General features: G+C 38.9%; 1 protein-coding gene across 1 annotated transcript; it reads right to left on the reverse strand.

The window, feature by feature from the left end:
• Nucleotides 1-698: 698 nt before the first annotated feature.
• nr4a2a (nuclear receptor subfamily 4, group A, member 2a) lies at nt 699-12,782 on the reverse strand. Its single transcript, XM_017424405.3, has 8 exons — nt 12,614-12,782; nt 12,028-12,129; nt 10,992-11,863; nt 10,460-10,589; nt 10,123-10,286; nt 9,576-9,778; nt 9,211-9,389; nt 699-9,121 (listed from the first exon to the last, which is right to left on the reverse strand). Exons 3-8 carry the CDS (start codon nt 11,859-11,861, stop codon nt 8,865-8,867), a joined length of 1,803 nt encoding a protein of 600 aa, XP_017279894.1. The 5' UTR covers nt 11,862-11,863; nt 12,028-12,129; nt 12,614-12,782; the 3' UTR covers nt 699-8,864.
• Nucleotides 12,783-16,864: the final 4,082 nt, after the last annotated feature.

Here is a 16,864-nt window from a genome sequence, read left to right on the forward strand (position 1 = left end):
TCCAGTGTGTGAAGCTGAATGCACCAAGGTCAATAAGTTGTAGGTATTTTATTATTGGTTTTGCAGCTCGTCTTTGTAGCATCTTCTTCTCTGCATGGCCAGCAACAAGCTCATTAATTTGCCTCGTAGTGACAGTTTTAGCGAAGCTGAAAGCTAACCTTTCTTGTTTTAGGGCTATAACACCTGCAGCATCTTAGTTGTGGAGCATCTCAACATGTAGTGGACCTTGTGAGAGGTTCTATTTTAGAGCAAGATAAATTCATTTCTTTATTCTTTTTTTAAGACTAACCATTTAGCTTATATGGATTTAAACTTAACTAAACAAGTTGCTAATTGAAATTACCAACTAATGAAAACAAAATTAAAACCACTTCTAAGAAATCTGAAGTATTGCATGGGACAGCATACAAATGCAGGTCTGCTGAATGCAACTCAAACTGCAGAATCACAACCTCCAGGTTTGAAATGCAGACACTGATCAGTTCCAACTAGAACCTGTCCCTCATAAAATACTGTGACAGTTTGCTCATATGTCACAATTCTCATGTTCATGTGAATGAGGAAAAAAATAGACACAAATCCCCAGATCAGGTTGCAAAACATCTGCAACGTTGTTTCAGAAAACATAAAAAGATTTAATGAGATTTTCAATATCATGATCACAAGAAAACACATATTTCACATATTTTTCTGCAACACAAACTTTTGGACCAGTTTTATGCTGGTGGCAACAGACAAGTTTTAAGTGTGATGGCAGGTTTAGCAACAATTAGTTCCTTGTAAGTCCTCTTGATTTATCAGAATAATTTAAGTTTGTTTATGACTTTGACAGGTGGTTTGTTGTTTCATAAGTTTTTGCTGTCTGCCAAAAAGATTTCAGTGGAGAAAATTCCTCAGGTTGCTGAAGTTGTTGCCAGAAGTAAAAGTCGGGGGAATGTGGGACAATTTCAAAGATTTTATATTTGATGCCAACTAATTTCTGTTTATCATTATATTTGTACCTACATGATTAATAGTTTCTCTATATATATATATATACATATATTTAACACTTTTGTATTTGTTCATTTTACATATACTATTACAAGTAATATCTTAACTGATTAAAATAATTTGACTTAGTTGTCACCTTTTTGTGGATTTTACAGCGCTAACATTCAACCCTCTATTACAGCCATGTACAGTTAATATTTCCTCTTTCCCCTGTTTTCCAGCTCCTTTCTCTTTCCCCACCACCCCTCGTCCCCTTCCCATTCCCCTCCACCCATTCTTTGGTTATGAGGCAATGGTCATTATTATGGGACGCTGGCAGGCTTGCCTTCAGTTGCATTCTGGCGAGAGTCAAGTGCCACAAGGTGCCTTTTTCTATTTGTTTGTTTCATGCAACACTGCACCAGCCACTGACCTGTGATATCCAAGTCGTGCAAGAGGGAGGCAGGTTCACACAATCAAAGACCGGTGGAAAATTAACACTGATCCTTCCATTCCTGAAAAAAAGACTGTGGCAAAATGCAATCTGATGACTATAGGGTGGATTTTTGTCTTCGTATTTCATGATTTGTGTTATATATCGTCTTTTTATGGTTTAATAACAAATTTAGGTTAAATTAATACACTGTAATTTTTAAAAATAAAAATATTATTTCTGAGAATTTTTGTGTGTTATTCTAAAATCAGAGATTTTTTTTTCAGTGAGTTCAGTCTGATCCCTGCAATTCAGTACATGCAATATTCATAGTTGATCCATTGACTGCTCTTCAAGCGGGAACTATTTGAAGAGGGAAAGTTCATGTGCATTTTTGATGGATTGTGCATGTCTTCCCCTACTCTATATGGATAGAGAGCTTGTTTGAAGGTCAGTGATTCTCTTCAGTCATAGTCTTTCCTCTGCTCTCCTTTTGTTGGAGGAGAAGAATATCTCCAGTCTTCACTCCATATTTTCCAAGTGCTTCTAGGATGACTAGGTTGGATGACCCTGAATCCTGGTAGAAATGAATCTTTTTCTCTCCTTTGCTGGAGGAACTCTGTCATGAAGAAATACACCGACCTTCTCCTTTCAGGTTTTTCATGTAAAATATTCACTTTGTCAACCTTTTCAGATCCTTTATATGTTGCATGTTTTTCTCTGTCTTGGAGTGCATTTATTCATTCCACATTTATCTGATAAGTTAATGCTCCCGTGCTCTAATTTATCCGATTTCAAATTCTCTATAAACAGTTTATTAATGCACATTAATAAAGCTGCTCAATATTTTAAAATTTGATCCCTGTATGTGTGTGTGCCTGTGTGTGTTAGCATGTCGAAAGAAGGGGTTGAACAAGGTTTGAGTGGATCTCGAGAGCTGGCAGGTGCATTATTGCAGCAGGCTCTGGCTGGCTTGACGTGTGTTCCTAATCTCCGAGTGATATGACAAAGCTGTGTGGGAGCCTGGGCTGGATCTCTTCTGTCTGTTGTGACACACAAACACACGCCACAACCCCCCCTCCGCTCTTCCCTTCTGTCCACACACACACTCACACATGCACACATTATTCCCCTCTTGACCCTTCAAGAATCTGCCCCTCTTCTATCTACTGGCACTTTGTCACTGTTGATGTACACTTGTATCTGCAGAGGGAGATTTTTAAAGCTGTCACAAAGCATCTGTTTGTGTTGTGAGAACTTGGATGTGATAAATGTGTTTGGGCGCAGGAGGAGAGTAAACTTCTGGCTTTTTAACTTCTTGTTAGTCTGACTGGAGTAAAATACTACACGAAAGTTTTGAGACGACATGAAAAACTTGATAAGATTTCCATTTTCCTCCATCATTTAAACTCGATACGAGATTCAGTTTCACACATATAATTATCCATTTTAAGGTACAAGAACTCACAGCAATTTTGCTTGCAAGAACAAGCATTCTAAGTTTTAAAAATCTTTACGTTGCTTTGCATTTGTCCAGGTGAAACACCAAACTTCTGAGGCTGGAATCAAACTGAGATGCTGCAGTCAGTTGGTAAGCAACGTAAACAGGTTAAATATCTGCTTTCTTCTCAGTCCACAATCTTCTCATTTTGCATGACCGCCTGGATATGAAGGCAGCAGACAGAGAATTGTAACACTGAGCAGATGACAGATCATGCACATGATTTGACTCTAAGACATGAGCAGATTACATGTGCATGAGTGTGCCTAATATGTTTCACTTCACTACGGAGCAGCAGCACAGTCCGTAACACAGGACAGGGGCATGTTCTTATGGGCAGGGAGCCAGTGCATCTGACCATGCTGATGTTCCACCTTCTGACACCAGACTGAGGGGTTCTTTGTATCCCTGCAACACGAAAATGCCAGCAGTAAACAAAATCTTTTTAGTTTTGGGGAAAAATTGTAGTAATTTAATGTCATAAAATCCAGTTGTGGTGTTAATATATATCAATTTCTTTTAGGGTATTTACATAAAATTATGCAAATGAGATCTTTAGATGAGCATTACTGGCCACTTAGTGATACCCCACATGCATCAGCTAAACCAGGTCGGCCATCAGTGTATTTTTACAGTTGGCTCCTTAGTCTCCTCGAGCTTCGCCCCAGAGACCAGATGCATCATTTGAAGCTCATACAATTCATTGCTTCCCAAGCCACCGGCTCCTGCCAGCCTGATGGAGGCATTTTTCGCCACTTAGAAACAAGCGCCGTGTGTCTGATCCCTCCCTCTGTAATATGTCCTCTATTACCATCAGGCATTTATGCCTTTTTTTTTCTACTTCAGTAACCACTGAGCACCGGCTTCATTAAAACTAATTGAATTGGAAACATGTCTGCCTGAGGAAACATTAACTCCCTTTATAATGGATATTTCCGATTTTAGTTTGTCAATAAGGTCAAAGGACTGAGCTCATGTGTTCAATAGATTATGCTTAAACTGTAGCCCTAAACTGAGGTGTTATTTAATTTGAATAGGAAATATCCAGTCTTTAAGCAGAGCTAAAATGATTTTCATTTGTCAAAACCAAAGAAACTATTCTGTTTCCCCCCAAGCAAAATCCTAAAGAAAGTCCATTTTTGCCATTATGTTCTGTCACTTTCATTGCATTATTAATTTCTTGTGGTTAGCATAATTGAGTGTTGGTACAAGTATTGCCTTAATGGATTTTACTGACCACACTTGAAACAATAATTTGAAGGCGTCTATCAGAAATCAATGTGCAGCAACAGAGCAAGCACAGCTGTTTAATGTGAAGTAAATATTTATGAGCGATATGAGCAGACATCAAGTTCAGTCAATCTTCTTTGAAAGGATCTGGGCGAATGATTAACCTCATTTTACTGCTGCTGTCTGAGCTGGTAATGGTCATTAGAGCCAAGGAGGACTGAGGCCTTTGATTTTTGGCTTCTCATCATTCACAGCTTGTCGCGTCCCTTCATCCTTCATACATGGCTGCTGAATTGATCGTCTGTTTAGTCCTATGAATGATAAAGCTGCTCTGGGCCACAAGCTGAGACGGACAGGCACGGCTCACCTCCCATCTATATGCAAGGTGGATTTCTTTTCCTGCCGCGCCACCAGGAAATAAGCTTTTTGCATTATTTATTGGACAATCATCAGCATTTCAATACGGCAAATCAAATAGTCACAGTAGTATAACTATAGGCAGTTGTTTTCAAAGGGGCTGTTGCTCCACTCATCATTCATTCATTTTGTTTAGAGCTAGAGTCGGCAGGACTTATGAGCTCATGTAATCAACATGTTTTACTGCAGGCACACATAGTGTTTCACTGAACTGAAGGAAACAGAGTGCAGATAACAGCAAAGTGGAGGTTTAGTGAGTGAGAAATAAATGAAGGAAAAGGGGAAGGATTATTGACGTGGCGTATATAACTAAAGGATTGAACCTGAATTACTTTCATTTGAAATAAAAGTAGATAATAAAGTGGAGCAGCATTTCCTGTCATATGGAGATCAGTAAATCACAAAATCTTTCTTCCATGGTTTTTACTCTGAATGTAAAAATACCTTCTAATTTCACCTGGAAAATGAAAAACCTGATCATACTTCAGCGTAACTCAATCACTGATCTAAATTGCACAAGTCTGGAAAAAACTTATCAATGTTTTGTTTTTTTTAACAGAGCATCATGTGCTACTGAAAAGTCTTGATTTGTGTTTTCACATTTTTAGAATTATCCCTTCAGATGGACCATCGTTTGTTAAAACTCATTTTGCTGCAAAACGTTGCACGTTTCTGCTCCAACTAAACATAACTGTGAACGTATTTTCAGGTGAAACGGGCCCTCTAGTCCAGCAGTTCTCAAAGTTTTCACCTTCTGAGCACAAAGTGAGACTTGTGTCTCAAACTGCTGATTACTGATCAGCCAAAAAACACGGCTTTTACAAACAGCCTCAGCAACCATTTCACAATTCAAATAAATGAACTTATAAGTACAATTTTTATGTCTTGTAACTATAATGGCAAATACATATTATCTGCAAACAGTTTTACATTTAAATGTATATCTAGATATTATCTCAAGACCCCCCCACATGGTGTGTCATGACCCACAATGGGATCCTGACCCTCACTTTAGGAACCATTGCTCTAATTTCAACCATTACCAAAGATTAAACCGATTGGAATCGTGTGAAGACATATTGTCCATTCGCCTTGCCTTTAAACTTTTTTTACTTCACGCATGAGATTGAGAGGAATTCAAGTAAAAAGAGAAGACCAGATTTCAGTCACGACCACTCAACGCAGGTTGTTGTACGGGATCACAAACTGAAGCACACACCTACAGCAGGAACGGCAGCTCCTTACCACACAGTCACACACTTGAACCTGTCATAATGCATCCCAGAATGAGACAAAAAGCGCAGCTGTGCATCATGCAACATAATCCACTGTGTCACTGCAGGCAGCATGCATGTGCGTGTGTGTGCTGTAATTGTGAAGCCTCATTCTGGGAAGCTCAGCTTTAGCTATAACTTGATGCCTTTCTCACACTGTGCAGGAGCACTTAGCAGCAGATGTACAGAACAACCTGTTTTCTCAGAACACGGCCTCTTTCACCTGCTGGCTTCGGTTGTTGTTCTCTTTCTCTCTCTGTCTATCAGCTCCTGTCAAAGCTTCCATGATGCCAAAGTGTGCCTGGGAAAGAAATTAGACCCTTAATGAATTTAGAGTCAAACTCCTCTAGCATGAATAATTATGCACAAACACTGAGCGAAATACTCGCTACACGAGTCATGTTTTATTGTATCGAGATGTTTAAAGCCTAACTGTGCTTAGAGTCAACAGAGGAAACTTGTGACACTGCGCGCTTCCCTTCCAACAGATCTGCTAAATGTCAGCAAACTGGTTCTGAGCATAATCCCAATTTGCCTTGGAATTAGCACTTTACAGTGACGATCTAATCATTTAGACAATTTATTGCCTGCTGCTATTATCTCCCAAAATAAGCTGCTGCCTCCGTGTTGATCATGTGATAAACGTGAAGAAGTCCCAGACGTGCCTCAGAGGCTGCCTGCATGGCGTCACCTCTCTGCTCTGACAGGCTGAAGGGAAAGCTTTGTGACAGCCGCCCTGCTCCCCTCAGTCCCGCCGCTTTCCGCGCCTTTCCGGACTTTTATTTCTCGGCTGCAGGTGTGGACGCGCAGCAGGAACGGAGGAACAGTCGTTCCCTAAGTGTCGATGGGAGGTTTGGCGGCTAAGTGAAAGGGAAATAATCTGAAGATTTTATCACTCAACTTCTACATTTAACAGACAATTTGGGTTTCCCATTTTTACAATTTACAGTTGCGCATAAAACCTTTTTTTTTTTTTTTTTTTTTTTTTTTTTTTTTTTTTGCTTGCGCTCGCCAACTTGTGCGTAAAATCGGCTTCTTATCCCCGACATTGGAACAATTTAGTTTTCGGTCCTTATTTGAGATTTTTTTCAGCTTAAAATAATTAAGTTAAACGTAGAGTAAAAACACATAATACTCGAACTAAAATAACATAAATTCCGTAAAGTTTTTTTTTTTTCATCGAATTTTGCATCACTAAAAAAATAAACTGGCTCATTTATGAAATCAAACAGTCTTTGTAAAATCATTGTTATCTTGTAAAATGTCTAATTTTACTCCCATATTTTATCCGTTTCGACTTTTCTCGTATTATGTAAAAAGAACGGAAATGAAAAGACGTTTTCTCAGAAAAGAAGGGTTAATAAAACTATCTTAAATTATTCGAAATGATAAAAGACATGCAGGAGAACCTACTCCTATGTGGTTCTTCTAAATTCTTATCTTATTAAAATGTAATTTAGGGAACCTGTCGCTCAGTGTAGGCGTAAATCAAACGCTTGAAATGGTTAAAAATATATTAATATTTGCGTTTAAGAATTTCAGGATATATTAGTCATTAAAAAACAGAAAATCTGAAATTTAAAATAAAACAAACGTTTCGTAATTGACTTGGAGGGCGTTAAGTTTTTTTCAGTCCGTTGATCTAAAAACATCATCCCTTCCCATTCTGATGAAATAAGGCAAAAACGAGCTTTTTATTGTTCTAATTATTAATGCGGAAATTAAAACGCTGTTTTTTTATTATGATCTGTGAGCTTAAAAAAAACCAAATATGAGTACTTTAGTACAAATCTGCATGAGAAAATTGAAAAAAAACTGCGCCAAAGTATCTCATAGTTGTTAGGTAGATGTATATTAATTTCAGAGAAAAATATTTAGCATTTTTTAATTTAAAAGTTTTATTTGTAAACATTAAATATTTCTTTCTCTCTAAAGTTTTTGAATTGGGCACCGAATGCGTTACACAAGCTGTAATTACATCATGATGCCAAAGATGGAGGCCTATATAATCACACACTCATGAACCTTTTTCATATAAGATGGATTTCCCCCCTCCTCACTTCCAAACGTATTAAATCATAACTACCTAAGACGTTCATATAAGACATAAAACATAGACAACGTGCTCAGCATGAACTTGAATGGGTTTTTAAATTGCACCATGCTTAGTGTAGCTCCTGGCAGTAGAAATAATAAATATATAGAAACGTTTATATTCAACAGCAACAATACTTACAGCACATACAAACAAGGAATGTCTGACAGTTTTACAAACACCATGGGTCCCTCAGTTTCTATACAGATGAATTGTTGTTTTTTTTTTCCACATTATGCGTCATACATAAAAGGAGTGCCATAACTACGAATCTGTATCAAATCTAGCAGACTACATAGTGTCCGGTATATTTTATATATAGACATCACCTCAGCAAGTGCCTATAAAAGAACAAGAGAGAAGGAAAGGGGAGAAAAAGAAGAAGTGGAACATGCTTTATCTTATCTGGATACGTTTGGGATCCTGTCAGAAACACAGAGGCACGAATCCAAAAAGAAAAAAAAAGTCAAGATTTTCATTATAACAAACTCTGTACACATGGTATAAACTGATGCGTTGGAGGCATCACATATTCTATTATAATATACAGTGAATGTGTGTGTTTAGGTGTGTGTTCATATATATACTGTATATATAAATGGAATATAATACAAGTGGGGGGAGTCGATGTGAAATAAACAGCAGGGTCAGCTTGAAAGAAAGAAAGAAAGAAAGAAAGAAAGAAAGAAAGAAAGAAAGAAAGAAAGAAAGAAAGAAAGAAAGAAAGAAAGAAAGAAAGAAAGAAAGAGGCCTACATGATAAAAATTTCTTTCTGTTATTTTTTTATGAATCCTTACTCATTATAAGTTGTCCTATAAGGTTATGAATTTTGGAGAAAAAAAATTAAGAAGCAACAAACGTCGAAAATCTGTTAAGTTCGCCTCAAACAAACAGTCTTTTGGAAGTTCTTTGAGGTGTTTTTTTTTAGCCTTTGAGTCAGACTCAGAAAGGGAGGGTGTCGAGGAAAAGTTTGTCAATTATTGCTGGCGGGGGGACTAGGTCCTCTAGCTTTAGGTAAAAGATACGCTGCAGACCTTGGGTACATAGTGTGCGCAGTTCGGGCAGCTTTCCCAAGAGTTTTGACAGGTAGTTGGGACGATTCAAACCGCCGCCATTGAATGTCACTTGATCTTTGAGGCAGTTGACGATCTTATTTTGGAGATCCTCGACTCTTTTGGGTTCCTTTAGCCCGTGTCGTTCTGAAAATAATAAAAATAATAAATAATACAGCTCGACGCTTTCCTGATTAAAACAAATTTAAAGGCAAGCGCCGTGCGCTTTTACGCACCTGTTACCATGGCCAAAGCCGCGATGCAGGAGAAAGCTGAGATGTCTATATTCATGCTCTGCAAGTTGGAAGAAAACTCCACGATGGCGTCCACCCACTCCCCAAATCCACGCACGCACTGTAGTCTGTGTAACACCACACCATTGCAAAAAATAAGTTTTCCTTCCACTGGATTGGACCTGCAATTAAAAACAAAATGCCCATTAATTACGCTTGGCTATAAATGGGGATTTAAGAGCTTTCTAATTATTGGACAGCTAATAAAAGCTCAACGCAATGAAGCCTGAAGAAGGAGCAGCGCGTTATCTTAAAAAAAAAAAAAGAAAAAGAAAAAAAATGCTTTATTTTATTTAGTAATTACTCACCTGTAAGCCAGCCGCAAGACAAAAAGTTCAAGGAAGGCGGATTCAAAGAGGAGATCCTGATCTTGCTTCGGTAGATCAGAAAAGCCCGGGATTTTTTCCGCCCAGCCCCGGATGATCTCCATGGAGCCCGTCAGGAGATCATAGAACTGCTGGATGTGCTGAGTGTTGTCTCCAGCCATTTGGTAGTCAGGGTTCGCCTGGAACTGGAATTTAATTTAAACAGCGCCTTAATGAGGTCCTTTAAAATATATAATCCGTGAAATTGCAAATGCCCATTTCCAAGTAGGAAAGTGTGAGAGAGAGCTTTTCGCTATTAAATTCATGTCTTCTCTTTTATTAAGTTTCTGCATTCTGATGTGAAACGTGCCACATTAAAAGCCTGACAAAGTTTGGAAATCTGCGATGTGTTACAGAAAACTTTGGGTGATAAATTTAACCGGACTGAATTAAAAAGGCTGTCAATCTTGTTCTGTCTTTACCCCCCATCTGTTTGCTTTTAAAATGTTGCCTGTGTGTTTTTATTTCTTGAATTTGTGTCTTTACTTACTCTTGAGTAGTCCAGAGCAGACATGGAGGGATTGGAGTCCACATGGGCCCTGACAAGCGCGCTTATGAGGCTCACCGGCGGTGAAGGTGGGGAGGGCTCCTGGGGACTTTTGGGTTTGGATGGCAGGCGCCCTCTCCTCCCTTTAAGATTATCCGTTCGGACGACTGCATCAAGAAAAATTTGACACGTCGAAGGAAGAAATGTATAGCCCTTTTTCCTATGCGTAAAAACTTAAAGTAATACTCCGAGCCTGTTTTTACGCACAGCTTCACCAAATATCAGCGCGACTTATTTACACTAAAGTTCTGAAATAATTAATTTTATCATTAAAGCATACCTTCTCTCACCATTCCGACGACAAGGCACTTCTGGAACCGGCAGAACTGGCAACGATTTCTCCGTCGTTTGTCTACAGGACAGTTTTTGTTCGCTAAACACACATATTTTGCATTCTTCTGAACGGTGCGCTGGAGAGAAAAATAATCATAAGGTCACCCTTAAAGGCCTGTTTACCGAGGTTATATAATGTGTAGAAAAACACTGAGTGCTACAAGATATATATACATATAGAAGAAAAGAAGAAAAAAACACACAGATATAATATCAGTGCTATCTCGTTTCGTGCGTCAACCAACACGAGGGAATAGAGCCACAAAAACACATGCGTGATTTTTCATATTTCACTCATACCTTTGAGATCAGCTGTGTGTGGAGAAGTAAAACTGTCATGTACTTGTTTTGTGCAATCATTGATAGCTTCTTCTTAATGATGTTTAGTGGAAATTTAATAACACATTGTCTAACATGCAATGCTGGATAAATTACAACATAATCTATCATTCTTGATCATGTTTTAAATAATATCCCACCTTGAAAAATCCCTTGCAGCCCTCGCAGGTTCGGACTCCATAATGCTGGCAGGCTGCGTTGTCCCCACAAACCGCACACAGACCTTCATTTGACGGGGATCCTCGGGAAGGGGGCGATGGCACTTGGCTGTCCAGCAGCTGGTGCCCGTGGCTCAGCTGCAGGGAGTGAGGAAAGGCCAGACCGGCCTGTTTCCTTATGGCACTGGGCACCGTGAAGCTCTGAGCATCCAGGCCGCGGTGCGCCGCCGGATTGTCGTGGTTCATAGAGACGTGCAGCGGCCCGTCGAACCTCATCTGACAGCTGGAGACCGGGGTGCCGGGCGGGGACTGCTTGAAGGAGAAGAGCGAGAGCCTCGACATCGGATTCTTGCGCTGGTCCATCATGTGAGAGGTGGCCGCCACATAGTTCTGGTGGAAACTGTGAAGGGAGCCAGGGTCCTCCCACATGTGATTTGGCTGAACTTGGAAGTTTGGCGTACTCGGGGAATGAGGCGAGGAGGGTTTGAAGTACATAGGCCCAGAATGAGTGATCATCTCTTCCGACTGAGGTGGCAGGTGGCTCTGCTGATGGTAGCTGTGCATCTGGACGTCCTCCACCTTGATGGAGGACTGATCTCCAGAGTGGGGCATCTGATACAGACAAGGCGGCTTAACGTCGTAACTGGTGTTATAGTTGTCCATGAAGGTGCTGAAACTTGGGAGAGAAGTAGTGGCTGTGATCTCAGTGTTGGTCAAGTCCATGCTAAACTTAACAAACTCGGGTGTTAGGAAGTCGCAGCTGTATTCTCCTGCGGTGTGGTAGCTGTAGCTCTGGGAAGCAGGACTGGCTCCTTGAGGTGATGATCCATACTGAGCCTGGACGCAGGGCATGGCTGGAAACCAGAGCGGGACAAACGCATCAGAATTTCTAATAAACGCACTCTGGAAGAATGCTGAACAGTACGAGGTAAATTCATATTATCAAACTAATAAAACTCTATTAAAATCAAGCAGTGTCAGAATAAAATAAAGCTTCAAATACATCCATTTCTCCTACCTCAAGTTTTCTGACAGTTTTCCGGTGACACTTGAAATAAGCAATGCCAGGAGTTGCGTGGATGTCAGGATTGAAGAGAGTGTCTCTTTTCTGGATCTTCCCCTATTAAAACAAACATATTTTATGCTTTATTTGAAATATGAAATAAAACATCTTATACAAATTAATATGAGAATCCAAGTGAAGCTAAAGTCAGTCGGTGCAGATGCTCACACGCTGCATTTTTCCTTTTAATTTATTTTATTTTTTAAAGTAAAACATTTTGTTAATATTCACCAGTGTTTTATGGGAAAGAGCCGTGTTAAAGAAATTAAACTAGTTCTTCTTTACTTTAACTGTTTTGTAGTATTTGTTGCCGCGGCAGGAACTTTGCGCACAACTTGCCAACAAAGCGGAAAGCTGTACATTACAATAAATGCCAAGTCGAATCTATTTATAGTCGGTTGATATGAACAAAAGTCGGAGTCAAATACTGTGTGATTTTAGTTTACAAAAATATAAAAAATAAACTTTAATATTTTGAAGGCGCTGCGCGTAAAGCGCATCCAGATTGTGTGGCAGGAGAGAAAAAAAGAGATAATCTTACCTTTTTTACATCAGGATTGTGGCTTTCAGTCCATGCAATAAGCATGTAGGAGGTATTCATCAATTTTGGTTAAAGCTCCAAATCATGAGCATCGGTAGCAGCAACGCCAAGCAGGGGGGAAACTGTGTGACTCCGCGCACTGACAGCGACGCGAGCTTCAACTAACCACTCTGCCCAATGTGGCTTTGTTTATGTGAGCTCTGGATACCGTGGCCCACGTGTTTCGCTGCGCGACGTCATCGGCGTCGACGCCGACGCAGACCAATCCGCTTGGGAACTTTCTCAAGCCCCAATTTTTCTTGTGAGTATGTTTGTCTTGAGGTATGCGCTCTGTGTTGCTTCCCACATGGACATTAGCGGGGATGTAGTGGAGGGTAAACCCACTTAAACTCTGTTCAGACACCTTGGTGTTTGCACTGGACTCAACCTCGTGCTTGTTTTAGGCTGACATTAATCTCTGATATGGTTTCAGTGGATGTGCCACAAGTTGGAAAAGTAAATGATGCGTTTAGGGTTGCTCAGTGGCTGCAGTCACTTTTGTTTTCCCCACTTTCAGGAATAAAACTGACTTTAAAAGAAGTTTCATATGAATTCTCTGGGTGTTTGCAGCATTCAACTCATTTTTTATGCCATTTAATCAGATGTTAAAACGCACAGACTCCTTGGAGTTAAAAATTACTTTCTTAGTGGGATTTTAGAGTAAAATAACGATGAGCACAGTTATGTCACAATGAAACAGGCTTAATGAAGTGGGGGTCAATATTATTCTTTGTTATCTTCTGACAGGGTTTCTCTGTTTCAATTGTGTTCCAAATTTAGACCTCAGATGGGGTGGGGTTTGCGAGGAGGTCGCCTATTCATAGCGCCTGGTGAGCTGCTGTGGAGGAAGGGGGGTAATTAGTGGGCCTGTAGCCAGTTGTCATGTGGGACCCAATTTAATCCCCAGAGAGGGAAGCGTGATAGGAGCGGGCAGAATGGGATGACGTCGAAAACGCTCAAGTTGACGCAGTCGCCAAAATAATCTTCTGGCTTTATTGTTCTGCAGCGATGGAATAACTGATCTCCGTGTAATCTTACACCGACACCTTGTAGCCAATAAACTTGGCCTGAATCTTTCCAGAGGCGGATTGGCCTGCGCAGCAAAAAAAAAAAAAAAAAAAAAAAAAAAAAAAGAGTTGACAGAAAGTGCAGAGATGTGGCTCCATGTGCTACAGTCAGCAGCGCAGCGCACTGATGCTTTATTATCCAAAGCACAGCAGCCATCAGTCCTGAAGCTGCACCCTGCACTCACAGCACACAAGAAAGGGGTGCACAGGGGTGGGGGATGGGGGGGATTATACTCTCACCTCTAGAGGACACTATTGTTCACTAGCCATACATCACCAAGGTTCTGTGTCTTACAATTAAACTTTTAATTACCTTTCAGGTGAGATATATCACAAATCCTAACACAATTAAAAACTGAAAAGCTAAATAAAAGTTATCAAAAGTTTTTTTTAAATTTATAATATAAAGACATCCCCCTGCTGTTTATTTTAGTGCATCATTGATGCTGAAATATGATAAACTAATTCAATTGAGACTGAAAAGTGAGAAGATTTGACGCTGCATGGTCACACTGTGCATCTATCCCTCTAACATTTTGAAATATAAATAAAAACACAATTAGCAGCTTAATTGTCCATTTTACTAAAGGGGAAAATAACATCCTATTAAGATGTGCAGTTAATTGACAGTAATTTGAAAACAGTCAGATTCAATCAAGCAGAAGTTGCTTCCTTTAGACTTTGAAGAAATATCTGCTGACATTCACTGTCATAATGTCTGAGGCGTTACAGACCCTTTTTAGGGTGATCTCAGAGATTTGAGCTTTGATTCCTGGTCGCTACCGGAAAATCTTTGACATCCGCCTGATTATGAGGGGCTCCTCAAGTCCAGGTCAAAGATTTCTTTTGGATCTGTCAGATCTGCAGCTGCCTGTGCCTCAGGGTTTGACCCGGAGTGAAAGGAAAAAAAAAAGAACTGAACATTTATCTCCTCATATTAGCTCAGGTGTTCCAACTATTCTCTGATTCTGTGGTTAGGTGGCTGTTTTTGTGGCACTATATGCAAAAGATACTCTGAGTCAACTTCCAGTTTAAGTCAGGACTTTACGTAATTTGCCTCTATTTTGCACGCCGCGCTCGGTGTGTTGGTCTCTATCAGCGCCATTTAACTTTAGATCCGCATGAGGTTGTCAGGTTTATCTCAGATCTGACAGTGATGCAAAATATGTAATTAGACACTCAGAGGTGGAGAATTTTCAGCTGTGTGTGTGCAGGCAGTTCACACATTCACTGACTGTTATTTTATGTTTTGCTTTAGTCTTCTTGCTGTGAGGTGGTCATGGGATGGATGAGGTCACTTTAAGGAATCGTAGCATAGTTCAGTGCAAACTCTCCATCAAACTTCCATAAACTATTCCTTTTAATATGTGGAGATGTTATATAATCAGGGACTTTGCATGATTAATTTAAAGGTCTCGTGTTCCTTAAAGAAATGCATATCACCCGCTGTTAGAGTTTTAGATAAAGAATGTCTTTTGTTGAAAAATGGCAGAGTTGTAGCTGTTTTGGGCAAATCTTGAAAATAAGTAATCTCATGCAAAGTAATAAGATGTAAACATGATATTATGTGTTGTGACTGACTCTCAGCTACTACCACATCATATTTTGGCTTAATATCTGTAAAAAATTACTGAGCTATAGCCAGTTTTGTGCTTGCTGAGGTCAATTAATTGGGGAGACCATCTTGAATTGGATTGACTCTAAAAGTTAATCAGTTGTAGATGTTCACTGAATAATTATTTCCTGGAAAAACTGAAATCTGTCAGGTGGTTCATAAGATATTTTGCTAACAGGCAGATACATGAACACAGACATGAGTAAAAATAATATTATCTTCCTTTGCCTTCTGACAGTGGTGATAAAATGTGAGTTCTTATAGTTTAAATAGCAAAAAATATATATGTGAGTTGAAGTTAGCTTATCTCTTTGCCTTATTTAGCTTGATTTATTAATTTTTATCCATTAATAGAAGAGAATATGTAAGCTGACTAAGTAAATACACTTTCACTTTTGATGCTTAAAGTTTAACTGTTTTATGATATTTTTCATTTAGTAATGAAAATATTGAATAATAATATTGTATATAATAATATATTAATATTATTATATACAATATTATTAGTAATAATTAGTAATAATAATATAATATTAGTAATAATAATATATTAATATTGAATAATCTTCTTTGGAATGAACAATAATGCCTTATTTTCCACAGGCTCTTGTGAGCAGCAGCTTGATGTTGTGGGTGTTTGTGTTATAAATTGTAATAAGACAGCTGTTTTCTTTCACATAGTTTGATGGATATAGATGTGTTTGGCATTTTTAATTCAAATTATTTTATCAGAACTGCAATTCTCTTAGAGGAATGTATGAAATACATACTCTGCTTTCTGAAAAACAGAAAAACACAAAATTATCTAGGCAACCTAGTTGCAGGAGGAAAACATTGCATTTTATTTTGTAGGAACCCAATTTCACAAGAAAAAAGCTATTAGGAATGTTTGTTTGCAACATGTACAGTTAGAAAATATGAGATGGTACCACATTGCTATAGGTGATCTTGTTTAATGCGAGGCAACACTGACTTAAAATTGTTATATGTTAAGCTTACAATGTACAGTTAATGCATTTATATTTCCATAACTCTAACTATGTATTTGAAAACTATGTATTTCACTTGAAAACCAAACATGCATGTCAGCTTTTAGCCCCTGTGTGCTTTGAGCTCTCACCCTTAACCGAAACAAAATAAATGAGAGGTGACATTAGGCATCAAAATTAAAAAGAAAAAAAAGAGCATAAAAGAAGTCCTCAGCTGAAAGCCTTATGTAAAAGTTGGCAAACTAAAAAGGACTGTGTTGCTCCTCTTGTCTCCTCATCCTTTTTTGTCAGCATTTTTCAGATGATGATGTTATCAAGTAGCAAGCATCAAGTAATGTAAAATAGAGTGTATCTCAAAAACTACTTCTCTGTACAGAAATGAGTGATAAAGCTGTGAGACTGAAACTGTAGAAACATCTGCACTCTAGTTTTTCTTGTGGCATCGGATTGAGTATTCACTTAAACTTCAGTGACAAACAGGACGAACAGAGTTGAATGAACTCACTGATCGGCTATAAAGCTTCCCAAAGATCTAATTATT

Source organism: Kryptolebias marmoratus, linkage group LG6 (assembly GCF_001649575.2).
Source record: "Kryptolebias marmoratus isolate JLee-2015 linkage group LG6, ASM164957v2, whole genome shotgun sequence".
In the NCBI taxonomy this organism is placed as follows: Eukaryota; Metazoa; Chordata; class Actinopteri; order Cyprinodontiformes; family Rivulidae; genus Kryptolebias; species Kryptolebias marmoratus.